Raw genomic sequence first — 27,853 nt, forward strand, 5'->3', positions numbered from 1 at the left:
AATCCTGAGCTGAATTTCAAGATCTGACTTCTAATCACAGTTGTGGATAAGCAAGGTAGATGGTATAGATTTCATAACTTATTTTCACCCTCTGTGCTTCTCTGTTACAATACAGATACTTTAGTTTGTGGACTGTGTCATAATCCAATGTTCTTAATGCAAGTAAATATCAGAAGAGACTTGAAATTCAGTTTTTTAAACTTCTTTAGCATTACTATAGTATCTATATTTAATCCATTTTAAACCAACTAGTGACCAAACTTCTGTAGAAATGTACAATACAAGTCCATGAAAAAAATTATGTTTATTTGATTTATTCATGCAATGTAATTAATATTTCCCATTGCCTCACTTTATTTCTCTGTAGTAAAACAAAAAGTCATTAGACTGATAGGCACCATAAATTTAGATAAACTGAATTTTCAGCTGTTATTCTTGCTTGCAAAAAGCTATACTGATAACATCTGTGAGCAGATGAATGCTACTCTTATGTGAAATCTTACTCTAAAACATTGAGTATTTCTTCCACTTGATCTTAATCTGTAAGGGATTACAGAATTTTTGGCTGGGTTCTTTTCATGTGGTGATACTCTATATGGTAAGGATGGGGAGCTGGAAGGCATGATGAAGATGCTTGCCAAGAATAATTGGCTTCTACTGTGTGGAGCAGCCCTAATATTGTATTACAGTATGTAATTTGGGTGTTTATATTGCCTGTAGTTCAAAGCATTTCATTAATCTGCAGCAGCAAGCTGAGCTTCCTTTGGGCTGTCTCCTTACATATTTACTGAGCAAGCTACATGCAGCACTTGAGAAAAGACTGTAATTTCCAGGTATGGTCAGAGTTCTTTTTGGAATATAAAGAAATTAATCCTAGTTCTCTTTTTTCCATTTTTTTTTCCCTAATGGCTGTCATATTCTGCTAATTATTCTTGTGCTTTCTATTAAGTCTAAAAACTTTGCTGGCACATGGAGGTGGATGGCAAGAGTAGTTGTGGAGCTCTCTGTGGGCTGGTAAAAGCATTGTTATATCCTTATATACGTGCTATTTATTAAACTTTAGCAGTGTTCTCAAAAGCAGGCTTCTGCCAGTTCAGATTTGTCATCTGTAACATATGGAGACATTGGAGTTCTTTGGTCGGTTGAATCTGTCTTGTTTTCTTGTCTCCAAACACTTTTTATGTGCTTCTACTCTTTATCTGTACATATGCCTTTAGACCCTGCTCTGATATTTTTCTTCAGCTTGAAGGGATGGGAGAGATTGAAGGTGCATTTCTCCTCATCCTCAAGGAAAAGCCCAAACATTTTAAACTACTTAGGTCTTTACCTATCCACAGTCAAAGATCATCTGGATTCTAGAAGAAGTTATGAGTTGTCCTCAGAATTTTACAGGGCAGAATTTCTGTAGGAATAATTCAGGTTGGACAGGGCTCTAAACAAATGGATCCAGTTTATGATGCCTTTGTTCATTGCAAGAAGTTTGGACCAGACAACCTTTAAAAGGTCCCTGTGAATTTGAACTGCTCCATGATTTTATGAAACTATGAAGCATCACTGGGAGGAGGTAAAAAATATTCAACTTTAGGACTGTTAGGTGCATGTGGCTCACATGGTAGCAAGCAAGGCCGCCAGCACTCAACTGGTGTTGGTGTCTTACTCCTGGTAAGCTCAAGGACTGTTATTTATCTTTGAGAAAAAAAAATGCTGTGTTGACAATTAACTGTTTTAAGGTTTGTGGTAATATGAGGTAACTGTGTATATTATGTAAAACACGCATTTTTGCCTTTCACATTTCATTACCTTGACCACTTGTCCAAACTCACTGGAACACATAGCTTGCCCTGTTTGCTGGACTAACTTTACAGACTTATCTTTTTACTCCTGAGTTTGAATTCATTTGTATAAACAAATGCAAGCTACAGGCCACATCCTCACCTACAGTAAATCAGTTTAGTCAGAACACTCACCCACATTTAAGGTTAAAACAGGTTATGAAACCCATTAAGAAGCAATCTAGAGTCACAACAATAGATGTGTCACAGAGGTTAAGAGAATCTACCTGATAATCAAAGCCTGATTTAAAGTTTCTTACGGCAGAATATTCAGCTACTTGTTCTGGCTTGCTATGTGTTTATTTCTAATGAACACACATTTCTTTAAAAATACTCAGGTTTTAATTGATTCTGGTCACTTGCAGGGTTTCTCAGGACTCAGAATTGGGCCCAATCCTGTTCAGTATCTTTATTGATTATCTGAATTAGGGGATTGAGTGTAGCCTCAATAAGTTTGGGGACAACATCATGTTGGATGGTAGTATTGGAAGGCTTTAGAGAGAGGTTTGGGGATGTGAGATAGATGACAATATGAAGTTCAACAAGGCCCAGTGCCAGGTCCTGCCCTTGGGTCACAACAGCCCCAGGCAGCTCCACAGGCTGGGGCAGAGTGGCTGGAAAGGAGCTGGGGGTGCTGGTGACAGCAGCTGAACATGAGGCAGGCTGTGCCCAGGGGGCCAAGAAGGCCAATGGCATCCTGGCCTGGATCAGCAATGCTGTGGCCAGCAGGGCCAGGGCAGGGATTGTCCCCCTGTGCTGGGCCCTGCTGAGGCCACATCTCAAGAGGTCCAAAAAGAAAACACAACCACCACTGTCATTTTACAACCTCTATTCATCACTCCTTCTATCATTCCTGACAACTCTGGAGTGACACCCGTGAAATTCTGGTTTGTTGCAGTCAGTGGGAGTTATGCACAAGAATTCATTTGAGTTGTGGTTTTAGCTGCTGTTTTTTCCTGTTGAAAAGTTTTATAATCTAATGACTATTCTCTATAACATTTTCCCTCTTGGAAAATTCATTGTCTCATTCTGAAATCTGACCAAACTGAGCATCTCTTCTTGTTTTATAGCTAATCTCATTCTTTTTCAATCAGCTCCTTTATTCCTCATTGAATTTCATTGTCTACTACAATGATTTCTAAAACAATCAAAGAAAATGTTCATCATAACTATATTTGGTATTTTTTAACTCCTCATATCAGGGACTTCCCTCTAGCAGGTACAATAAGCTTGATGTGCATGCTGCTGGACACCAGTGCCGACCAAACCTGCTCTATCATCCTTCTCTCAACTGGACAGGGAGAGAAAGAATAACAAAACGGTCACAGGTTAAGGCCAGAAAGAGATTACTCACTGGTTACCATCACAAGCAAAACAGACTTAATTTAGGAAAATTAGTTTAATTTATTAACAATCAGATCAAAGTAAGATAATGAGAATTAAAACTCAAATATTAAAATCTCAAAATTTTAAAGTCACCCTTCCACCTTGTCCCTACTTCCTGTGCTTAACTCTGTTCCCAGTTTCCTCTATCTCTTCCCCTCCAGTGTTGCAGGGAAGTGGGTAATGGAGGTTATGGTTAGTTCATCACACATTGTTTCTGTCACTGCTTCTTCCTCAAGAGAGGACTCCTTCACCTGCTCCATCATAGGGTATCTCCCACTGGAGACAGTTCTCTGTGTGCTTCCCCAGCGTGAGCCCTTCCCACCGACTGCAGTTCTTCACAAACTGCTCCAGCTTTGCTTCCACAGGCTGCAGTCCTTCAGGTGCCCCACAGAGTCACAGGTCCCTGCCAGGACCTTACTGCAGCACAGGTTTCCTGCGGGGTCACAGCCGACTCCCAGGCATCCAGCTGCTCCAGCATGGGTCTCCTCCATGGGCTGCAGCTGCCTCCCCATGGTCTGCACCAGGGGCTGCAGGGGAATCTCAGCTCTGGCACCTGGAGCACCTCCTGCTCTTCCTTCTGCACTGACCTTGGTCTCTTCACTGTTTCTGTCACTTAGCCTCACCTTTTCTGGCCACAATTTGCTTCTGCACAATAACTTTTTTCCTCTTAAATACATTATCCCAGAGGTATTGCCACAGTCACTGACAGACAAAGCCTTGACCCATGGTGGATCCATCCTGGAGTTGCCTGGCACTGCTTAATAATATAGTTTAAAAATTGTATGTATCTTATTTTCCAATACTTGCATTTTAACTGATGACTGATGACATTTAAAATGACTATGCTTCCCTAAAAAATGTTGAAAGACTTATATTTCTCTTGGGTGAGCTGATGTCACCAGCAACATGTAGAGGAGCTCTGCTCCAGTCAGCTGCTGATGCTCTAATTCTTCAGGAGAAAAGTGGTGTTGGCCCCCAGATCTCAGTTTATTTTGTTTTTAAAATGCAATTGCTGGAAATGGTGAAGTCCACACATGAATTTTGTTACTGGGACTAAAACCATTACTTTTGTTTTTTCCTTCTTTAAAAAAAAGCTTTTGGTAACTTCCATGGTTCAGTTTTGTGTTTTGTAGGTTGGATCATGTTACTTGGTTTGTTTTTTTTCATTTCTGTTTTGATTTTTATGTATTATGTTCTTTGTCTTTCATATTATCCTGTGGTTTGACAAAAAGCAAAACGAGAAGAAAAATTGTACTTGCAGGTGTAGAAGGGGAGAAACTTCCTATTTGTCTATATTGGAAGAACATTAACAGAAAAAAAACTAGGGGAGAAGACCCTGAATTTTAATAGATTTATGCCATCTAACCCTGAATATGTCTCTTGAGTACTACTAGAATAATGTTCTGAATATATTTATAAGTAGTTAAGCAAAAAACCAGGAGATTATAAAAATATTTATGACAATAGTAAAAGTTTTGTTAGAGTTAACTAACTAAAACAAGGCTTTATGCACCATCTTAGTCTTAGACTTACAGGCAAAAGGATTATTCACTTCTTCAGCACTGTCACAGAGAAGTATGGAATTTTACAAGAGATGGAGGACTGATCTGTACATCTTGTAGAGTAAGGGTCTGATTCAGCACATATTCACCGGGAATAATCTGACAAGAGTATCCATTCAGACAAGAAATTTTACACATTTATATTTAGTGATTTTTATTTCTTGTTTTCATCATAATGTCCATACAAATATATATGAAAAGGGCTCTTCAGCAAAATCCTGATGGGAGCAGTGTAATACCCTTTAATCCTCAAAGACTATTATAGAATTGCAAACATGACAGCATCGCATTTGAGCCACACACTTTTTACAAAAATAGCTTTTATTTTCTCAATTGCTAATTTAATCACAGAATGGTGGAAACTGAAAGGAACTTCTGCAGGCCACATAGTCCAATCCCCCTGCTTAGGCAGTGCCCGCTGTAGATTATGTCCTGATAGCTTTTGAAGATTTACAAGCATAGAGACTCCACAGCAGAACCTGTGCCAGTGTTCAGTCACCCTCACAGGGAAAGTTTTGCAATGTTCAGAGGGAACATCCTGTTGTTTAGTTCATGCCTATTGCCTCTGATTTTGTTCCACTTTGAAAACCTTTCACTTCTCTCATTATGTTGAATCAACAGCAGTATTCTTCTTGGAAAGAAACTGGCTTACAGCTACAGAGGAAACTGATTTGAGGATATACCCTTTCCACTAGAATAAATATTTTTTCTAGGATACAAAAAATAGGACAAGAAAGCAACTTGTGCAATGAATCCATTATTGAACTCCTTGTCCAACAAGAGAATAGAATTGACACAATTCTCTCACAACTGTTGGGAGAAAAAAAATTTAAAAAAGAAACACACCTGTTCTCAAAATTAAGTTTTTTTCATGAAAAAAAGCAATAAAAATACATTAAAAGGACATTCTGCTACTTGAGCTACTTGAAAATCAAGAGCTTCCCCTTTTTGCTTCATTTTGAGCAAGGTTGATTGCTTGATGAAAAGGCTTACTACTTTTCTTCAATGAGAAAGTGACAGTGGTCCTTCTAGCAAATTCTTACAGGCAGTGGAGTAAGGAATGTGTTAGTACCATGCCAAATTGGTCAGAGGGTCAGAGAGGAAGGGAGCACTGGGTAGGGATGAATGATAACAGAAGAACCTTCATTTGGCTTTTCTGGATATTTGGTAATATGAAAGAGTGGATTTAAACATTCACACTGCAAAATTTTGGTGTGCTTTGTCATTGAGGCAGTGAATTCTTTAAATATACTCTCTGTACTGAATGCATGTTCTTCTGCTTGGCTTCAACTGAAAACACTATTTTTTTTTTAATATTCTGCCTTACTGTGGCATCTCAGGACTGTTTGTTTAGGTGAATTTGCAAATACTTCATACAGAAATTCTTCTAGACTTTGGGGCAAATTATATCAATATGAGTAACTTTGTTTCAGACCTTTTTTCCAAAAAATACATAAAATGGTTACAGAAAAAATAGACCCAGCACAAGTTAGCAGTCTCACATAGAGAAAATGAACCATATAGTGAGAGCCTAATGATACAGTTCTTTCTTTAAAGGAATCAGAAGTTTTTTATTTACTCTAAACTAACTGTTACAGGCCTGTTTCAAGAGCCCAGTAAGTTCTTCCTGGATATCTGCAGTGTTCCTGTTACCTGGTCTCATAACAATATAAGCACATACTTTTTATCCTTTTGCCCTTGACATAGAGTCTTGGTACACAGAGATATTGTTACATGAGATATTTGGTTTGTTCTAAGAGCATGAGAAGAATAAAATCTGTTTCAGAAATAAACATTTCTGTTTTTCTAGATCCTCATTTAATGTGTGTTTTGTTTGTACAATTCTTTATGCACTTCTTTTTTATTATGTAACTATAATCAAGTATTTTGACAAGTTGAGCATAACTGGAATTTATCATTTTCCTCCTGTTGTACCCAGAAAGTTTCTACCTTCTCTGTTCAAGGAGATAAGGCAGTTTTCACAGCCTAAGGGTACTGCTACTTGTAAAAAGCAGTATATCCTTGTCATTTGGACTGTCTCTGTATGTGTAAGGCTACTAACATGTACAAGGAATTTTTCTTTACTTTGAGAAGAAACTTTGAGATATTCCTAGCATGGAAAAAAATTAGTGTTATGAGTGGGACCTTAAAGGCACTTGATGAGAGACCTGCTGCAGCTGAGTGGTTTTCTCAGATGCTCACTCTAAAATCTGATCAGTGATATTGGTTTGCTTGTGATTGTAAAGAGATGTGCACAAATTTCAAGATGTTGAACAAAAATATCTTTCATAAGTACATTTTATCAACAGTTACACATGTGAACACTCCACAAAGATAACATTTTAAGTCACAATATGTGTGATTTTTCTCAGTAGATATAAAAAAAATTAAGTTGCAAGAAAATGGATAATATTTCTGTTCTGAATAAGAGCTAACATGGCTATAATTAATAGAAACTATCAATATTGACTAAATATATCAGCCACTTCAATTTTAGGCTATCAGTTAAGTCTCTAAGTATGAACATCCTCATTTACAGAAAAAAATTATTGATTTGAACCTCTGAGGATTTTATTGAAATGGTATCTGTAAGAGAAACTGAAAAGTCTTGGTTCTGCAGTTCTGTTGCTCCAAACTTCAAGCAGTAGGCTGAAGAACAAGAAGATGGACAGAAAATTTGGGGATGATGTCCAGGGTCTAAATCTCACAGTAGATCATAGATGAAATGGTTTGGGTTGGAAGATCATCTACTTCTAAGCCCCTTGCCATTGGCAAGGCCACTTTTTTTTCTGCCAGAGCAGATTTCTCAGAGCTCCATCCAACCTGGCTTTGAACACTTCCAGGGATGAGGCATCCATAGCTTTTCTGGGCAACCTGTTCCAGTGCCTCACCACCCTTGCAGTATAGACCTCCTCCCAATACCTAATCTCAATCTGCTTTCTTTCAGTTTGAAGCCATTCCCCCTTGTCCTGTTACCACATTAACATGTAAAAAATCTATCTCCGTCTTCCTTGACTGTTCCCTTCAAGTACTGGAAAACCACAATTAGGTCACGCCAAAGCATTCTCTTTTCCAGGTAAAATTATACCAATGCAATCTTTCCTCATAGAAGAGATGCTCCAACCCTCTGATCGTGCTTTTTGTCTCCTCTGGACTTGTTCATGCAGTTCCATGTCCTTCCTGTGCTGTGCCCCCAGAGCTGACGCAGCCCTGCAGGTGGGGTCTCAGCAGAGCAGAGCAGAGGGGCAGAATCCCCTCCCTGCCCTGCTGCCCACCCTGCTCTGGATGCAGCCCAGGACACGTTTGGCTCTCTGGGCTGGCAGTGCCATGGCTGGGCCTGTGCAGCCTCTCAGCCACCACAGCCCCAAGCCCTTCTGGGCAGGGCTGCTCTGGGTCTGTTCATCCCCAGCCTCAACCCAGGTGTTACCTCAACCCAGATGCAGCACAAGCACTTGGTCTATTAAGTATCATGGAGTTCCCATGGGCCACATGTTCCCAGCTTGTCCAGATCCCTTTGGATGACATCCCATCCTTCAGGTGTGTCAACAGCACCACTCAGCTTGGGGTCATCTGCAAATCTGCTGAGGGTGCACTCAATCTCTTCATCTACATCACCGATGAAGATATTAAATAACTCTTGTTCCAACAAAGACTTCTGAAAGCACCACTTGTCAGTGATGTCCATCGGTATTCTGAGTCCTTGGCCACAACCCTCCAGATGTGACCATCCAATCAATTTATTATCCATCTAGTAGTCCACTTCTCCAGTTCACCTCTCTCAATTTAGAGAGTAGGATGTTGTGAGGGACCATACGAAAGGATCTACGGAAGTCCAGGTCCACAGCCCTTCCCTTGTCCACTGATGCAGCTAGTCCACTGCAAAAGGCCACTGGGTTGGTCAGGCAGGATTTATGCTTGGTGAAGCTGTGCTGGTCTCTCAAATCAACCCCCTGTCCTCCATGTGCCTTAGCACAGCTTCTAGGAGGCTCTGTTCCATCATCTTCCTGGGCACAGAAGTAACCTTGACAGGTCAGTACTTCCCAGGATACTCTTTCTACCCTTTTTAAAGATGGCACAATGTGCCATCTTTTCCATTCACAAAGGACTTCTCACCTGACTGCCATGACTTCTCAAATATCACGGAGAGTGGCTTGGTAACTCTATCAGCCATTTAGCTGAAGACTCTGGGATGTATCCCATTAGGTCACATAGACTTGTCTATGTTAGGGGTCCTTAGGTGTTCACAAAGCTGATCTTCCCTTACAATGGCTTTGCTATCCCAGTCTCCATCTGTCTGTCCTCTCAAGAGGTGTGCAAAGGGAGAAATAAAGATTGTGACAAAGATTTGTTGAGTACCTCAGCTTTCTTTTAATCTGTTGTTACCCGTTTATTTTTAACATTGTTTATCGGGGGTACACATCTTCTTTGACTTTTCTTTTCTGGTTAGACCTTCCATTCCTTTAGAATAGCCTGGAGGTTTTCAGAGATTCTTCCAGCAGCCTGCAGCTCCAAAAGACAGTACACATGCCAAGACTCTGGATCACATCGCTGCTTGGCAGAGTTCTTGTCTTGCCTCCAAGACACTCCCATTTTAAGGCAAGTTGTCAGAGCCATTCACTATGTCCTTGCTGAGTCAACTCTTTTCCAGGATCTTTGCGTCACTTAGATGATCTCAACTGATCAGACAATAATGAAGAATCTGTACTTATTTTTTGATTTTGATGTTTTGAAATTCATTAAAATACTACAAAGACTAGTACAAATACACTTGAGTGCTTTTCTGCTTGAGCGGAAAAGTATAATATTGCTTTTTGTTCTCCAGGAGTAGCAGAATAACATATATGAAAATCGTGACAAACCATTACGTAAAGTGGACATTCTACATAAGTATTGCCATATAGTAATTTTTTCCCTTCAAAATTTTTGAACAGAAATTATTCCCAAATAACCATGTGAGTTAAAGTGCAGCCATCTATGGTGGTGTGTTAGGCAGTGCGCTAAGAATCGAGTCTTTTATAAACACAGACAGCAGAACACTCTTTAATAGCTGTGCAGTGCCAAATGATTATGGTAGAGCTTTTTCTTTCTGCTAGCCTTTCATTCGTTGTTTTTTTTTTTCCTATGTACCATATTGAAAGCTACATATATTGGAATTGCCTGTAATCTGTAAACTGAAAAGAGAACACTTGCTGTCACTTCCTTTTTTCTAAAAGCATATACAAAATAACATGCAAATTCTTAAAGCAGTTGGTGTTAAAATGTTCTCTTCCTCATATTAGAGTCTAATGAGACACAAAAGAACCTTTGACATTTCAAGATGCCTCTCATTTACAGAAGTTAATCTGTTTAAAGACTTCATCATCTGGGTGGGAAAGCTTGATCATGTGTCTAAAACAAAAAAACCCAATTGGTATATCAGTCCTGGATCTAATTACAGGGTGCTATCTTAGAGGTAACAGAGAAGTCAGAAACAGTGTTGTGAGGCTCTCAAAGCTGCACAGCTGATAATTATTCTTTTATTCTTAGCTTAGTGGCACCGGAGTGTTATACTTGAAAAGCTGTTAACCTCAACATTTTCCACCACATTGTATAACAACAAAAGTGTGGGCCAAATTTAGAGCTTTGGTACTGTTCAGGAAAAAGCTTTCCTACGGTTGTTCTGCCCTTCAGAACTGCAGGTGTGCTTGTTTGATGGGTACTTTGCCATCATTTAGAAAACCTTTTATTTCCATTTAAGATTGGTCTGACAGCTCTGAGTTCTAAGAATTGTCAGGAGGTGCCAAGTCCAGCAAGTCTTAAGCCTAGCACTGGCCATCAGAATTTTACTGAGCCTGAGTGGTCAGTCGGATCCCCACAGCAGTCGCAGACCCTTGAAGTGTGGCAGTCTGAACTGGGAGATTGTGAGAAGCAACCTGAGGGTGAGGTACTTGTGAGTGATGGATTCTGCTTTCTAATGTGCTTTGAGATGTACTGGTAAGGTAAACAAGAGATAAAGATTCCTGAATGTAAGGTGCCATTGGTAATGTATATATTTTTGCTAAATAAATAGCAAACTGAACATTTTATTAGTTTTACCTGAATATTGTATCCCTTGAGTTTATTTTATGGTTTTCATACTTCTACATACTCTCTTAAATATTAGATGGGGTGTTAAGAAGGAAGATCTTGTTAAGAAAAACATGGTTCCCAATATCTGATTTTCAAGAATTGCTATTGGGCAGACTTCAGGCTAGAAGGAAAGTAACATCATACAAATTTGTTTTAATGTGTTCAAGAACTAGTGATCTGTGATGTCTGTTGTATCACAGACCATTATGGATTCCCTTTCAATAGATAAACAGGCTGGAAATCCTGACTTTATTGGCCAGGAAATTCCTTTGGATGAGACAGCATTTGTAGTAAGTATGCATCTGAATGACAGAGTTTACAATTTTATGGGAAGGGTTTTTGCTGAGTGTTGGTTAATGTGTTTACTGAAGTGGCAAACACTGCAAAATTTTCATTAAATGGTTCTGCCAAATAATCTCAATTCAAACTTCTTCCTGTGTTACTATTTTTCAGATGATAGTGAACTTTATTCAAAATTGTAGGGTGTTTTTGCAATAGCCACAAGTATGTGAAGTTTAAAAGTTGTGAGGGAACTTGAAGTTTCTGAACATGTGCTCAGAAACATAAAAAGATACAGGTGTAGCATCCAGGATGTTGTAAAGTAATGCACTGAGCTATTTGGCAGTAGTCCATGCTGGGATGTTTTATTTGAAAAGGAGTTTTAGTTAATTTCTTTTTCTGATTTTTGCTTGTCTGACATTTTGAAAATAGGGTAATTTGATGTGAAACAAGAGAGATGTTATGAATGTGAAACAAGTCAAGGGAGATGTTATAGATGTCCATTACCAGCCCATCGAAGAAACATTTCTCTCCCTTGGAGGAATATTTGCATGTAGCTGATCTAGATGTGTCCATGCCAGCCGTTTCAAAACTTAATGTTTCAGATACACGGCTTGCAGGACGAGATACCTGGGCTAGAACTCACTCAGCTCTGAGTTCAGTGTGGAGAAGCATTCTTGCCTTCAGATCTACATTAAAATAAAAAAATAGCCAGGCTTAGGTGAGGCTTGCACTCTTTATGTAGGATTATTTTTCTAAAATCATTTGCATACTGACAGATTTCCTGTTGTTGGGGAGTTATTGAAGAAGGGTACGTCTTCCTATCTGTAACTGAAACTTCTGCAAGACAGTTAGTTCCAATTGAATATTTAGCAATTTTGGCAAAATTATGGTCATTTCCCATATTGTGTTCCTGTGTCCAGTTCTAAAGCCTTTTCATCGGTTCCTTTGTGCTTATAGACAACAGGCAGTACTTTGTGCCTGCTCTAGCGCGCGCACACACACACACACACACACACACAGACTCTGGGTTAGAACAAATACGACTGCAGTTATTTGAGCACTCCTTTGACAGCTGGTGCTTCGGTGGGCCGGCGTGGTTCGGGGCACTCATGTGCTCTTACACCTTCCCCCACGCTTCTATAAAGGTTGCCCGGCTGCTTTCTGATGGTGCCGCGGTCGGTAGGTAAGAGAAGGGCGGGGAGGACGGCTCAGCGCTCCAGCCGGCGGGGGCTGGGTGGCTGTGGGAGGCTGAGGGTGCCTGGCCAGCCGAGCCCCGCGCTCTGCGCGCCCTCCCTGCCCGGCCGCGGGGCCGGGACGCGGAGCGGAGCCAGAGCCTCCCTCAGGGGGCGGCGCTGCGGGCGGCAGCGGCCCCGGGCGGCGGCGAGCCGAGGCCAGGGGCGAGCCCCGCAGCACCAAAGTTACTTGTCCGCGCCGCCCCGGTGTCTCCTCAGGGCGCGGCCCGGCGGAGGGGCAGCTGCCCGCAGCATGAGGGAGCAGCGCCCGTGTCCGGGCTCCGGGCAGCGCAGGATGGGCGCGCTGGCGCTCCCCGTGAGCCCTGTGAGACGCTTGCGAGCTGAGCGCGCCTTTCCCTGTCTTTTCGCAGAGGAGGCCTACCAAAAACTGGCTAGCGAGACCATGGAGGAGCTGGACTGGTGCCTCGACCAGCTTGAGACCCTGCAGACCAGGCACTCCGTCAGCGAAATGGCCTCGAACAAGGTAGGAGCCCGCGGGCTCGGCCCCGCCGCCCCGCTCCCCCCGGAGCGCGGGCCGGGGTCGCGGCAGCCGCAGCTGCGCTGGGTCAGGGGCGGCCGGAGGGGTCCGGGCGCTGGAGCGGCTCCGGGCGGAGAGACTTGACCAGGAAAGCAGTGTCCTAACGTAGGTTTGGGAGAGGGAACAGGTTCTGTTGTGGTTTTATGCACCAATTCTTTTAAATTTCAGTGCAAGTTGTAAAAGTGATGTAGGTCTTGTAAAGCTTAACTGTTTTCTTTTCTTGTGTGCGTCAGTTTAAAAACAAAAAGAGATTGTTCAGGGCTGCTGGCAATTATCTCCTCAGTTGCTCCTTCTTTTCACAGAACCCCATACAGAATTAGGGATCTTTCCTAGAAACGGTGTAGAAAGTAGCATGAAAGGTGATAAAGATAGTTCCTGAGCCCAGAGGAGCTGAATGGTGGATTCTACTTGTAAACAATGATGATGACACCTCTCATAACGCTATTTGTTATGAAAGAACACGCTCTCAACCAAAGTGCCATCACAATAGGCACCTACATCCAGAGGTGTGCTTCTGCCACAGAGTGCGCACTTCCTTCGCATCCTGGAAGCTGAGGATTTGCATTAGCTGGGAACTCTGTGATGGGATCTGCTATGGTCTGTATGGCTTCGGCTTTGCATTTTGAAATTGAGTTTCCATATCTTTCATCCATAAGTAAAATTTCTTTCCTGATTTTGATTTTTAAGAAATATGCAGGTACATTTTTGGAGTTAGTTTTTTTAAAGGTGAATTAATAAAAGTGCTGTATTACTTCAAAATTTATTTTTATATTTTTGATCAACTGAGTACTTGAACAACATATACAATTAGAAATTATAAGAAATCTTTAATTACACAGGATAGTTTTGCTACTGTTATGTCTGCAAAGGCAGCTGATGATATTTTAGCATCTTTTAACCATTTCAATTGTAGTTAATATTTTAAGTTGGAAGACAGTTTTGACTCAGATTATGCTTTCTTAATACTCTACTGTCTTGCTTTGACTGCTCTTATTTTAGTATCTTTTAACCTTTTCAGTTGTAGTTATTATTTTAGGTTGGAAGATAGTTTTGACTCAGATTCTGCTTTCTTAGTACTCTACTGTCTTGCTTTGACTGCTCTTACCAAGTATCTGCTGTACTGTTTTTAAGTTCCTGTTGAAGTGTGCCTGCATGTCAGATATGAAGTGTCTGTACACTTGTGCAGTTTAATCCCACAATGTAATATTCCCTGTGCTTTTCTTGGCTTTACAGACACTTAGCACCAATTTGATCTCTGTTCTAAGAGTTTCCTGCCTGGCATTTCGCTATTCTCAGAACTGCGTTTTCTGTTTTTATTGCAGCTGAAAGATCTTGTTACTCAGTACCTATTGTGTATGCATCTGTAAGCTACAAAGTCAAGAGTTTCCAAGGTTGTTTCAGCACTGTTTAACCCTGAGACTTTGTTTTCACAGGGAGTGAGATCAGACTGACACAGGCAACCTGGTCTTTTCTTGCTGACAACTTTGAACACCTGTCAATTTCCTGGCTTGTGATGTTTGTATAACCATTCTTTCACAAAGTGCTGCATTTTCTTCAAGTATTTATTTCTTAACTCCCTATAATAGATAAGATATGCAGTGTCTTTGATTAACAGTGAGGGTAAGCTGTTTCTAGAAAGAGGTAAAATTAATTACAAATCAATGTTTTTAGGGTTTGCCAAGTATATTCAGATATTTACAAAAAGAGGACATTTTAAAAATAAAATTTGACAACTGATTTGCATTTATAGGTAGACTCAGAGGTGCTGCTGAGTTTGATACTATGTTTGTACTTGTTTGAATAAGTAAGTATTTTCACAGTCTTTTTGGAAGTCTAACTCCTTGTACACAAATTTATTTCATCTTTCAGTGTTCATTTGGGAGGTTTTTGTTTTGGTTGGTAAAATAATTTTAAAAACCCTCAAAGAACAGACAAAAACACCAAAAAAATCCACACCAAAAGCAACAACAAAGTGTAAATCTGTGCCGCTAACAAGCATGTGAACAATCTTGAATATAAGCCAGCAAGCCCGTACCATAGTGTGAGAATAATTAATGCAGGAGGGTTTTCATTTTGGGGTACAGCAGTTTATTCTGAAGAATAATTTCAATTCCTCTTGCTGAAACATACCCAGCATTTATACAATACCTCCTGTTGTAATATAACTGCAAACTTCAACACTCTTAGTGAGGCATATAGATAAATTATACTACTTTACCTTAAGTGAGAAACTGAAGAAGAAAAGCTTTGCTCAAGGCTGAGAACACAGACTTCAGTACAGAAGTGAACATGCAAAAGTACTTTGTTCTCTATCTGAAGAGTAGGTCCTGTAAAATCAGATGGGAAAGTCAGGAAAAGGAGTGTTGGTGGTACAGAAGGACATAGTTTCTCACAGCGTTTCTCTCTTTCCTTTTGTCTGGCTCTCTCGAAGAACTAACTCACAAGACTGACTGATTGGTGATGGGGTGATTTTCCCCCCTGGTCTTTCAACCACTTCCCTTACTTATTTCTCTCCCCTTTATTTTGTACGCAAAAGCATTCACATCAGTATTCGTTTTCTTTATTTGTGTGAACAAATGCAAGACATAAGGGGCGGCATAAGAATTGAACTCTACACTAGGTAAGAACTTCTGCCCATTGTGGAAAGACTGCCATAGTAGAGGGGAAAAAAAACCAGGATGGGAGCAGTATTTCATGTCCTGAATGCTTGGAGTAATCCAGGGAGTGAGTCTTAACTCCAGTCGCCTTCTATGCAGTGAGTTGACAGTCTGAACTGTTGGCTTCATCTGTTTGGAATCCCTTTACTGCTGTAATGCTTGCGTGGGACTAGCATTAGCATATCCCAATCCAGGGATATTTATTTTGTTTACATGCCCCTCAAGCTCAATTAGCAGTAGTCTATGACGTGCCGGCTCATGGCTTTGGATGACGGAAAGTGGAGTGACGCAGATACATAAGAAGATCCTTCTTCTCCCTACTTAAAATTGATTAAAGCAGTAGTGACAGAATGCTATTCACAACCTCTGGATGTGCCCTGGTATGTTGTGGGACTAAGTGTTACCCAAAAACTTTGAAAGCAGGCTGTAGATCTGTTCTGTAGGAAGCCTGCTGTGATGCTTGGCTGCCTACATTACATCAGTATGACTGAAATATCCGGATGATTTCCCATTTTCCAGCCATCTCTATGATACAAAGATTTCCAAATTCTTGCAGCCATTGCATGTGAAGTAACTGGTGAACCCATAGGCATAGTTTGTAAATCAGTGCCGTTTTGAAAGGACATAGTATGTATTTGTATGGTCACTTGTGTTATGGATCTTACATAAGTAAACAGTAGTGTGTTATGAATCTTACATAAGTAAACAGTGGTGTTTACTTACATTGCTAGCTTCTGAAATGGGGTACTAGCAGGAGAAAACCAGCTTTTTAAAAGTGCAGGAAGTTTGTCATCTTTGGTCTCCCCTAGAAACCCTTTAAAATTTTAAAAGGCTCCAAAGCAAACATATAAGAAGCACCTTAAATTCAGAAAATTGACTAAAATGTCTTTCATTTTTGGAGAACTGTCTGGTTTTCTTTACCATGTAATCTTAATATTGCCTGATGTTAGTGGACTGTAGTATTGTTGTGTTTTTCTCAATAATACTTTCTTGAACAGATAAAATATAATTTTAGGAAATAGTTTGCAAAGCTGGGTCATTAGAGATAGGATCCCAAGGCAAAATTAGATGTCATTATTTAACTGTTCAGATTTCCACATATCCCAACCCATATCACTTTTTGTTAAACTGAATTGTGAGTAATATCTCCTGAAAAATATGGGGTTTAGGAGGCTACTAACTTGTTGATTGTGATTTCTAACTTTAGATACAGCTGCACTTTGATGCACATATAAAAGCAAATGATATTTTAAAATTTCCAAGTTGCAGAGTGATGATTTTTTGATTTTTTTTTTTTCTTTTTAATATTTTCTTTCTTTTTTTTTTAATGAGTGGCATCCTGGGGGTTTTTTTCCTGCTAAATAAGATTAAAGCAATATTTAATAGAATTTAAATTTTCTGAGAGAAGAGCTGTCTTCTTCCAGTATGTAGTTAACCACTACCTAGCTTATGTATATGAATTGTTTTGTGATAGAGAATACACAAATTAAAAATTCCAGTGATAAAGGTGAAGCAATTCCTTTCTGTTAGACAGCACGATTTGTAGATTAGTCAAACATGGAGGAGTATGTATAATGAAACTTGTTTGCAAAAGTGTATTTTCACTTCTGTAATCACAATTTTGCAAGCATCTCTAGTTGGGTGCTTTATGTGCCTAAGTATCTGAACTTAGTTTCAAAGTTTCAAACTGAGTAGTTTTTCTCGTTTTTGTTTCAGCTTTAGCTCTCCTGCAGATGATGTTTTTTGCAGGATTTGCTAATAACTGGTAAACAGCAAGAGTTTAGGAGATGTCAATCATAGGGCACTTCTTTCCCACTACAAGTGCCAATGAATACCCTTGTCCAGGAATCTCTTTTAGGTATTAGAGCTGAGAAAATTTTGATTTCATTTAGTCGCACCCTGTTAACTACAAATCTACTTTTAGAGTATAGACTTTCTTATAATTGTCCGGGTTGTATACCAGTATGTGCAAATGCTTACAGATTAGAGTAGAAGTTATTTACAGACTAGTTACTAGTTACTACTGCTATTCACTTTTTTTAAAAAAAATTGAGATTTCTTTTGGTGATTTGAAAATACCCAAAGTACCAATTTGATCAACCAGCTAATGTCCAAAGCCTACCCTAATGTAACACAGGACTTATGTTAAAAGTCCTGAACTTATCACCTTCTATGTACATTGAAACAATAATCTTAATGGTACTTTATTTTTAAAAAATACTTACCTATAAATATTTAACGTAAACCAAAATGATACTTGAAGGCAACTTGAAATCTGTTCAGTTACTTTTTTCTTTTTTTTTTTTAACATTTCCTCCTCTGCTACTTTGAGCAGTTTTGTAATCACATTTTCTTAGTGCTAAAAAGTATTTTTCCTTTCATCTTTTCAGCACTAAGAAGCTCACACAGGTAACGGGTGGCTGACTAACATAATATCTGGGGAAAGAGTGAGGCTAAGTTTATTCCTTAGGTCAAATAATACACCACGTATAAACCCTAAAATGCTTCAGACAGAGGTGCTGTGTGACCGTCACTGTGTTTTCCCAGTGTTTTCCCAGGAAAGCCCTGCTGCCAGCATTTCAGCATGACCCTTGCTGGTGAAAAAAGCAGGGCCAGAGCCCCTTGGCAGCTCTTACACAAAAGCCCCCACTGAATGGAGAAGCATTATTGTGTAACCCCAGGCTGACAGTAGCTCTCTGAGTTTACCCAGGCTCAGAATAAACGGAGCTGATGACAGACTGACTTCTGGTTTAGTCCATCCATCTGTTTTATCATTGTCTTGTTCTGTGAAAAAGCTTAAGTGCTGTGGTGGCCAGTACTTTTGTATGGTCCTAGATAGGCTGCGTCTAGAACTAATCAACATGACTGAGTCTTTTGTTAACAGGCTAGATTTTACCGTTTTCTTTTTTCTGTTCTTGCTTCCAGCTTTGGGGTTAGGTTCATGGCACAGTGAGGAGCTTGTCTTCAAAAATTACCTTCTGTATGTAAAAGCATATTTTTTTTGTAATGGATTTTCCAAATGCGGAAGCTCAGCTGGAGTAAAATTATCTCCTCTGTCATAGCCACTGGTTAAATTGACCTGTTTCCAGTTATGGGACAAGATAATATGTCATATCCACTTAAGAGGATTTAAACATCGGTCATTCACTTGGGTTACCTATTGCATATAAAAAAATAGGTGCTGGAAACATAGCACTAGAAAACAAATTTGTTGTTTTTGTGAGTGAATATAGGGTTTCTTATGTGGCAGTCCTCTTATATAATGTCTGGCAATGCCATTGCATTTGGCTGGCTGACATTATGGTTTAATTGGGTCTTAAATTTTCAGATTTCTCTAAGAAAATCTGAGAATTTGATTAGCTCTTTAGAATGCTTCTTGTGATTAAGATTGTGATTAAAGGGCAGCTGTTAGCAAGGAACTGCTTGTTCAATGCTGTGTCAGGAAAGTTTTTTATTCATTAAAGATTTCAGTTTGTACAGTGACAAAGTAAAGGTATACTGATAAGTGGCAAGCCTCAATTTTAGTTAATGCACACTTGTGTGGCTTCCCCAGTTTTGTTGTACTTTATAGCAAAAGAAAAGGGCAAGAGTATTGTGGAGGTAAGAAAGGACTAGTTTTCTAGGAAAACTGCTTGCTTTCCATTCACTGAAACCAAACTGAAAGAATTTTAAGACCTCTGGGCTTGAGTGCAGTTCCCTGTACACAACTTCACCTGCTCTCATGCAAGACTTCTCATGCTTCTGGAGAGGAGCAGGCTTGCTCTGGGGTAACTGCAGTGATGAGTGAGGTGTACACATACGTATACATAAAAAAATAAAAGGAGAAGCACATTCCCTGCTGTACTGTACAGGGATGTGCTGCAGCAAGATAAAGGGTGAAACTTGCCTTCCTGCAGATGCTTTGCACCAACCACTCTTTATCATTTATGGACACTTCCATCTTCTCAGAAACAGGTGGATGGAGTAGTGGTGCCACTTCAGCTGTGGCTGAATCTCTTCTTTACAAATCCTGCTACTTCCATAGGGGTTGTGTGGTTGTCGACAAATGAGAAAAATCACGGAACATAGTTTTTTGCTAGGATAGTGAAGTAAATGTGGTGAGTGAGGCTCAAGGCAACTGAGCTGTAAGCAGCTCTTACTCATTGTGTGGGTACATAATGGCAATCTCTGGCCTCCTTGGGCCATGACAAGCAGGCAGTTGTGACTTCAAAACATCTTAAATCTGTGCTAGGGTCAGCCTCTTCCACATTTTTTGGGACTCTTCCCCAAAAACTTATCCAGCACCGGCTATCCAGTTCTGCACCAGTGGAAAGGATCCTGGAGTTCATAGACATAGACATAACTGCTTTTTGAAAGGTCCTGGGTGTAAGAGATGTGTAAAAGAGACAGTATGCCTTTCAGAGGGTTGCTACTATTTAACACTTTGCAGCTTTTTAGCTGCTTCTAAGATTGCAGAGCTTCTTGGTCCCTAATAACTTGATAATTTTTTCCATAAATATAAACAAATGGTCCATGCCAACATACAAACAGACCTTTTTCTGTAGCCTCTTTAATTATAGGAAATACCACAATATGAAAGATTCTTTCCTTTAGCATAATGGGACAGAAAAACAGACAAAATGTTACAGAGTAAATAACTGAGGTCTAATATGAGAAAACTACATTATTTTCAACCACTATAATAACAGATTTTAAAATTACAAATTTTTTCCAGGAATTGAATTATTTAGTTAAGATGCAGACATCACTGTGGCTTTTTTTTCCCGGTATTTACAAAAAACTTTTTTTTCCAAAAACTGTTATTTGGAAAGGTTTTTCATGGGTATGCATATCTAATAACTTCCTTCTTAGTAATAAGGAGGTATTCATGACAACTGAAAGGTATAAGAAATATCTAAATACTTGTGGCTCCTTGTGACAGTATTTAGAGCCAAGAATGCTGTCACTGTATTCCTGGTAGGGTGCTGCTTTAGTCAGGGTTAGACTGTAACATATGAAAATTTTAGGAAAGCAGTAGCCATCCTTTATTTTTTTCCTAAATCAATTTTGTGTTTCTAATAAGAGGAAGCCTCTACTATTATATGAAGTTTTGGGACAACAAATGTGGCATTTGCTGAAATGTCACTTCAGACTTTGTCTCATAAAGACACTCTACTAAGAAATTGTTCTCCTGTTTCAGTTATATTTGTAGGGGTTTTGGTATCATCTGCTACAACTTTACATGCTTAGGAGACTCACCACAGGATTAAGTATGTTGTAGATCGATATTTCCCCGTCTGTCATTGTTTGTTTGTTTGTTTTTAATAAAGCTTATTTCAGTAGAAATTGATCCCAGTTAACTCACAACCAGTCCCCATGTGAGCTGCAAAACTGAATCTAGGCAAGCTAAGGCATGATAGAAAGTGATGCTACTCATCCTGCCTTGAAACCATGTGAGCAGGGCAGTGGCCCGCGCCTGCCTCTTGAGCTTGTTCACCTCTGAGCCGGTCAGAGGTGAACCTGCTCTGTGACTGCCCTGTTATGAGCCTGGTGGGCACAATGTGCTGCTTTGGGGGGCTGCTGCTTCATCTGGGTCAACAGCCAAGGGGCACACTGCTGTGCTAGGGCAAGTTCAAGTTCTGCCTGTTGTTCTCTCTGTTTGCCTGCCCCAGGTGTTGAAAAGAAGCTGCACAGACAGCAGCACCGTCTCCAGTATCCAGCAGTGGAGCAGCACTGAATCAAGCTAATGTGTCAGGCCTGATTACAAGATTCTCTAGAAACAAAATTTAAACAGCTTGCTGCTTTTATTAAATTGTAGCCCACTAATATATTGCTGATGAAAATGAGCTGGCTGAATACTTGTATAAGATCCTACAGCAAGACAATTACATCAACTAAACCTTCCACTCAGAATTGCTGCTGGTTTATGCAAAATGAAGTCAGTGTTAATTTTATTCTGGAATAAACAGCCAAGCCTTACAGGAAATACATATGGTTAACTTCAACCTCCTAACCATTCCACTACGTCAGTCATATTACCCAGATGTGTAAGTCCAGGAGTATTTTTTGATGCATGTAAAGATGTGCGTTGTTAATTGAATTTGTTTACATGATTTAGAGGACCTATAAAAGCAGGCATTAATATATTTAAACCAGGCTATCTGATTTGTGTTCAAGGCTGAGCGTACAGCCTTAATGCAGTAGTTTTATCCAGAGTTACAGACAACCTCACAGTGCCAGCTGAGATGTTAATATTTTTGTAAACATGATTTTTGTGATCCCTAATCAACTGTTATAACAGAGAAGTTTTTTTCTAATGACCAAGAGTAAAATAAATAGCAATAAAGATGCTTTAGTTACTGTTAAATCAAATTCTAAGAAGAGGACTCCAAACTGAGGAGGTAGAATTTTGTAATAAAATACGGTTCTTTTGTTTTATACTGATATCTGTCAATAGATTCAGAACCCCTGCACAGGTTGGTGCTTAAAAATTGTTTCAGTTGCAGGGACTAGATATGAAGATATATTTTCCTACTCTCTTCCAGTGTAGTGGTTTATACTGAACATTGTAAAATATAAATGGAAGGATTATTTTATGTACAAACAGTGACTTTTCATAATATATTGTATCCCACTTTGGTGCTTCAAAGGGTCATCAAAATGAAGAGCAATTTTTAATAAGTGAGAATGTGATTAATGTGTAGTTGCTGACACAAGAAAGCAGTTGATTGTTTTCAGAGCTGATTAGAACAAAGGAAGGATAAACATTCTAGGTTTCCTTTAGGTTTTGCTCTTCAGCAGTATTTCTACAAAATTCATCCCTGGTACATGGAAAAAGTAGTTCAACTCTAATGAGTAGAAGGCGCAGTAGAGCTTAGAGTAAGAAAAAAAGAAATAGCAGGATAGTACTCTTTCACCTATAGAGTATAACACAGTCTATTTAACAGAAACAAATAAAAAGCAGGCTGCTGGATTGACAGTGTGGACCTGAGCATCTTCAAGTATGTTTTAATGAAAAATTGCCAAGACAGACTAGAAAACAGACTTTTTTTACATATGTAATAATGTTTTGAGTAGTTAATGTGTTTGCTAAATTTTATTGGCACCGTGTTAAGTAATAACAAATATAAGGAACATTTGAATTTGTATATTTAATGATTTTAGAAATTTAAAAATAAATAAATAAATTTGCTCTTTGCTTCTGCATGTGATTATGTAGGTGTGCTGCTGCTGGCTTTACACGTGGTTGATGTTGTTAAGTATGTCAGCAACAGTGTTGGTAAGCTTTGTGGCCCCCATAGTGGCATTGGAGAATTTTTTACCTCCTGTAGAGTGAGGACACCCTGATACCTTAAAAATGATGCATGGGTAGTATGAGAGTCTCCAACAGTTTAGTTTTGGCTGTGTTTTCTCCATGCACAAAGGGGAGACTACACATGAAACAATGTTTTCAGTTTGGTTGCTAAAATGAATGAATGAAATAATTATATTTGAAGGTTAATTATGAACATGTTTGTAAGGATGTTTCTTTACTGAACTCTTGTTATTTGAATTAAACTGCTCGCTTCTTTGAGGTTCAATAGCAGCGTCTCAGAACCAGGGGGACCAACAGATACTTGAGACCTTGCAAAATGCAGTGTTTATTTTGCTTTCTAAACCTGTAGTTATCAGGAATACTTCCCTCTTAGCCTTAGCCCCTGTTCAGCTTCCGCTGCCACAGAGAACTGGAGCCTAAAAGTACTTCAGCAGCCTGATCCAGATGCATTTTTGCCTGAGATGTAACGCGTGTCGAAGCAGACCTTGTGTTTGGTGTTGCAGGGAGAGTGCTCCGATTGCTCTGCATTTCTGCCCTCTGCTGCTTGCTGATCTCCTGGGCAGAGGGTGCCGGCTCCTGCTGCTGCTGCTGCTGCTGCTGCTGTGAATGCTCGCCCTGCTGATCCAGGCACAAGGATAGGAACCGCCTGGGCCTGTCCTAAGCAAACAGGTCCGGGGGAAAAAGTGCAAGCCTGACCTATGCCGTGGCCAAAGCAACAAGGAGAGATGAGGGTGTCATTTTGTAGTAAATGTAGGTTTGGTGCCTCAGCAAGAAGCCAGAAAGTGTCCTTGATGCCTTTGCAAAACTATTCTGTGTGTATGTCTCAGAGTCTTTCGGTTATATGCTGCTTGCGGGGAAAACAGCTTTAAAAAACAAAACAAAACAAAAGAAATTAAATCTGTAAGAATGCCTTTAAATTACTTATTTTTTTTGCTTGCAGTGGAAGTTTCAGGTAAAGAACTTATAAGCATGTTTAGTCCTAGAGGTGTTAATGTGGTGAATTTTCTGACAAATCACTGAATATCTTGTTTGGCTACATAAACTTTAAAGCCCAATGCCCAATTTCTCAGTAAAATGACTGTATTTTCCTGTACTCTAAGCATGGGCAAAGTTTTGTGTGCCTGAATATTGGACCCAGGTAAGATTACATTTTGAAATTTGGTAGTACCCCCCCCCCCCCCTTTTTATATCATCAGTAAAAACTGGTGTGCATCTTCTAGCTGGGATGGATTTTCTGCATCTCTTTTTGATTGTTCCTGAAAAGGTTTCAGGATGAAGAAGTTTTTGATACTTTTGGTAGTCAGAGGTTGGCATTACTAGCACAGCTTTCTGTACATACATTTATTTTAAAAATGCAGCAGATAAATTTTAAATACAAGACGATAAAGTGCTCTAAAAATTTGTGCAAAAACAAATATTGCCATTTGGAAGCTAAAACAAATTTTTTTTGTGGTTAGGAATATACATCTGTAATTTGATCTTTTTTCCCAGGCCTGTGAAAGATAGATAGGTTGTAGGAACGATAATACAAAATAAAACTGTGCTGTTGGGATAAAATAAATCTGCAGGAAGAAAAATAGTTTGATAACTATGTTGTGGTGTTTTGTCTTTTCAGCTAGATACTATTCCTGTGCTCATGTGTCTTTTAGATTGTATAGATGTGGTGTAAATAAAAGCATGCTGATGTACGTAGGTAGTTTTGGTTTGTTCTTGAAATTGTTATCAGAGCTTGAAAAATGTCCCCATTGTAGAAAACTAAAGCTGCCTTACTGTTTAGAGGCAGAATGAGAGGATAGATGTTGAGTTTTAAATCTTATTGCAACCTGTCATTTCAATAGTGTGGCTGAGTAGAAAACCCTGCCTTAATTACTCTTGAGGGAAGAGTTATATCAGTTTTTTTTGTTTACTTTCTTTGTTTCCTTCTACTGTGTCTTGGCTATTTTGAAATAGCATGCTGTACACAAACCTTTGTGTTCACCAGATTCTCTTCACCCCCACATCCTGCCCAGCAGTGATGTCTCATCTTTGGGTGTTACACATAATTATGTTGAATGGTGAGAGTCACACTGACCTGTACTGTGTCTGCTGATTGTTGCTGATGGATTCATAGGTAGCAGCACTGGAGGGATAAGATCCATTTTGACTTGTACTTCTTCTACCAGACTACCAGTGGTCTTTGAGAAGTCTGTTTTCAGACTTGGACAAATCGTACTGCTTTGCTTCAAAATGGTCCTTTTTCTCTCATAAAATTTTCTAATCAAGACCTGGGACTTTAACTGGTATTAGGAACTTATATTTTAATATGAGTTGACTAATAGAGTAGTGCACTAGACACTAGCCAAGGCAAGTCCTCATTTTTGTCAGGAAAAGTATGCGTTGTGGTTACACTGGATTGGGTAATATTGGGAATTCTCACCACCTAATGCTCAGAGAAAACAGTCTAAAAATGAGAAACATTTTGTTTTAAAAGCAAGGATTATGATTTTTACATGTGTAGCAGTAGATTAAGAAGTAATTAACAGTATAGGCATATCTTGTGAAGTGAGTATGAAAATTAACTTAAATATTCACTGAAGTTATCAAATATTGCATCTCATTTTGAATGGAATTTGCCTTAAATGAGACATAAGCTCCTGGGTGACTTCACAGTCCTGCACGGATGAACTGCATTTATTATATGGTTTCAGGTTGTTTTTTCTGGTTTGGAGATTGAACATAAGATGGGATTGAACAGGAATGGGCAGGACTGATGTACCAGGACATCACTCCTGTTGTCTGAAATGTTTGAACACTTTGTGTGAATTCAACTAGCTGGAGCTAGTGGGAGTCTTTACATTTATTTCATCAGACTGGGAATGGAGCCCAAAGCCGGTTTTATTTGTCATTGTTGTCACTTTGATAAAGAGCTGATAGAATCAGTTGTTACACAGGAGCTTCTTTGGAAAACTGGAGAAAGCTCATTTAGACACAGACTGTGAACATTTTTAATGTTTCCATCCTTGTCGGGGCAAAACTGGGCTTCTGCATGTATCCCCATATGATTGGATAGGCTGATGTCTTTCTGCATCTGCCAAGGTCTTTCCAGTATTTCATGTGCTGCTCAGAGCTTTTTGAGTTGCTCCAAATATTGTATGTAAATGGGCAAAAAAGCAGACAAAGTTTCCCAGGGTTTTTTTTTTTTTTGTTTTTTTTTTTTGTTTTTTTGTTTTTTTTTATTAAACAAATGAAAATGTGAGCCAATGATGATGATGCCATACTTATTTAGCCCTTATTGGCTTTGTGTGATTTTAAGATGTTTTTCAAATTAGGGATGATTTTTATAGAGACATAAGAGTATATATCTAAGAGGACTGAAATATGAAAAATGCATTGATTCCTGTTAAAATACCTAATAATAATGAAAGATTAATAGAAAATCTTTTACTTGAATAATTTCTGTGCATTTTGTATCCATATTGCAAGTCCATCAGAGAATATAGCTCAATCTAATGTTGCATTTCACTTAGTAGAGCCTAATCAGTTTTCAGTATGTGACATTACTTTCATGTTTTTAACCTACTTTTCACTTCAAATTTTGAATGAATGATGAGATTCATTAGTTTAGTGTTCAGAAAAGAAGATCATTTATGGATTATCATTGGTTAAACAGAGGTTCAATTTTAAATTAGGTTTTCTTTAAGGGTTTTCTGTGCTATGTGAGTTCATAAGTGAACTATATTATCAAAACTAAAGTATATTAATTTGTTATGAATGTACTTTTAATGATTGTTAACTACAGAATATTAACTGATTATAAACCATGCATAAAAGCAGTGTTAGCAAAAAGGGATTATTACTGTATGGTGTTACAGTACATAGTGGAAACTGCTAAATACAAGCCACATTGGAGTATTTTAAAAGAAAATACTGATTTAACTATCAAACTGTTTACTTGGAAATACGGATTTATTGTCAAATTGAGGTTTCTCAGGAGCAGCACTAATTCTTGTAGAAAAATTATCATAAAACCATTTTCTACATTTGAACAGTCAGTCGTGAATAATATTAAAATATTGAAAAACAACTCCTGGAGGATGACTAAACATTTGCCTCTCACCTAAAATCCATTTCTACAATGTTAATGAGAAATGCATATATTTATACTCAAATGTGTGACTTGAGATAGTCATGGTGCTTGCTTTGGTGTTAGATTAGTTTCACAAAAAGAGGATAAATTCATGCAGGTAAGAGGACTCCTACAAAATTTCTACTGTTGTGGTAACTGTGTTGGAGACTAATAGTAGGGGTTGTGTGAGTTGTAGCTCTCTTAGCTAAAACCTGGTGCAAAAATGGCAGTATTTGGAAGGGCTTCTGGGCTGTAGCCTGTGGACTCTGAGCTTGGCGAGGCTTGAGCCTTGTACCACAAGAATGGTTCTGAGTTAATACCTCTGTCTCACAACAACCTACACTGTGGAGTAGGAAGAAGCAAAACGCTGTTGGGATGGAGCGATGCAGGTCTGCATTCGTGGAAGAACCTCAAAAGAGGACGTGGTGACGTGGGACAGTGAGGAGTGCTCACTGCCAGGCGTGGGCGCGTCACCTGCCCTTATCAGCACTTGGCCAACATCTCCCAGCATGGCCTGGCCTGAACCTGCTGAGCCCTGGCTGTGTGTGAGCTCATCTGTGGCTGATGAGCTGAGCACCAGGCCATGGGGCAGAGCTGGTCCACGTGATGGGAATGCAGCAGCACCCAGCGTGCACTGTCAGCACCACGCGAGAGGCAGGGGCCCTAAAGGCACTTGGTTTCTGTGCACAGCATGAGGGGCAAATCATGGTATCTATAGGCAAGGAGTAAGGAAACATACCACAAGCTGCCTCATGCAAATACTAAGTCTTCTTGTAAGAGGGATTTAAATCACAGAGGTAATAAGCATGCTGTTCAGGAAACTATAGAGCTGCCTTTGGCCTGGTTATGTTATCATG

At 39.4% G+C, this 27,853-nt stretch overlaps 1 protein-coding gene across 1 annotated transcript in view; it reads left to right on the plus strand.

Annotated features, from left to right (window-relative positions):
- Positions 1-27,853, plus strand: part of PDE4D (phosphodiesterase 4D) — a 348,269-nt gene that overhangs the window by 292,158 nt on the left and 28,258 nt on the right. Inside the window, exon 6 of the mRNA XM_059491975.1 lies at positions 12,774-12,886. Within this exon, the coding sequence (XP_059347958.1) occupies positions 12,774-12,886 (113 nt within the window). The remainder of the gene's footprint in view (positions 1-12,773; positions 12,887-27,853) is intronic.

Source organism: Ammospiza nelsoni, chromosome Z, assembly GCF_027579445.1.
Source record: "Ammospiza nelsoni isolate bAmmNel1 chromosome Z, bAmmNel1.pri, whole genome shotgun sequence".
NCBI lineage: Eukaryota > Metazoa > Chordata > Aves > Passeriformes > Passerellidae > Ammospiza > Ammospiza nelsoni.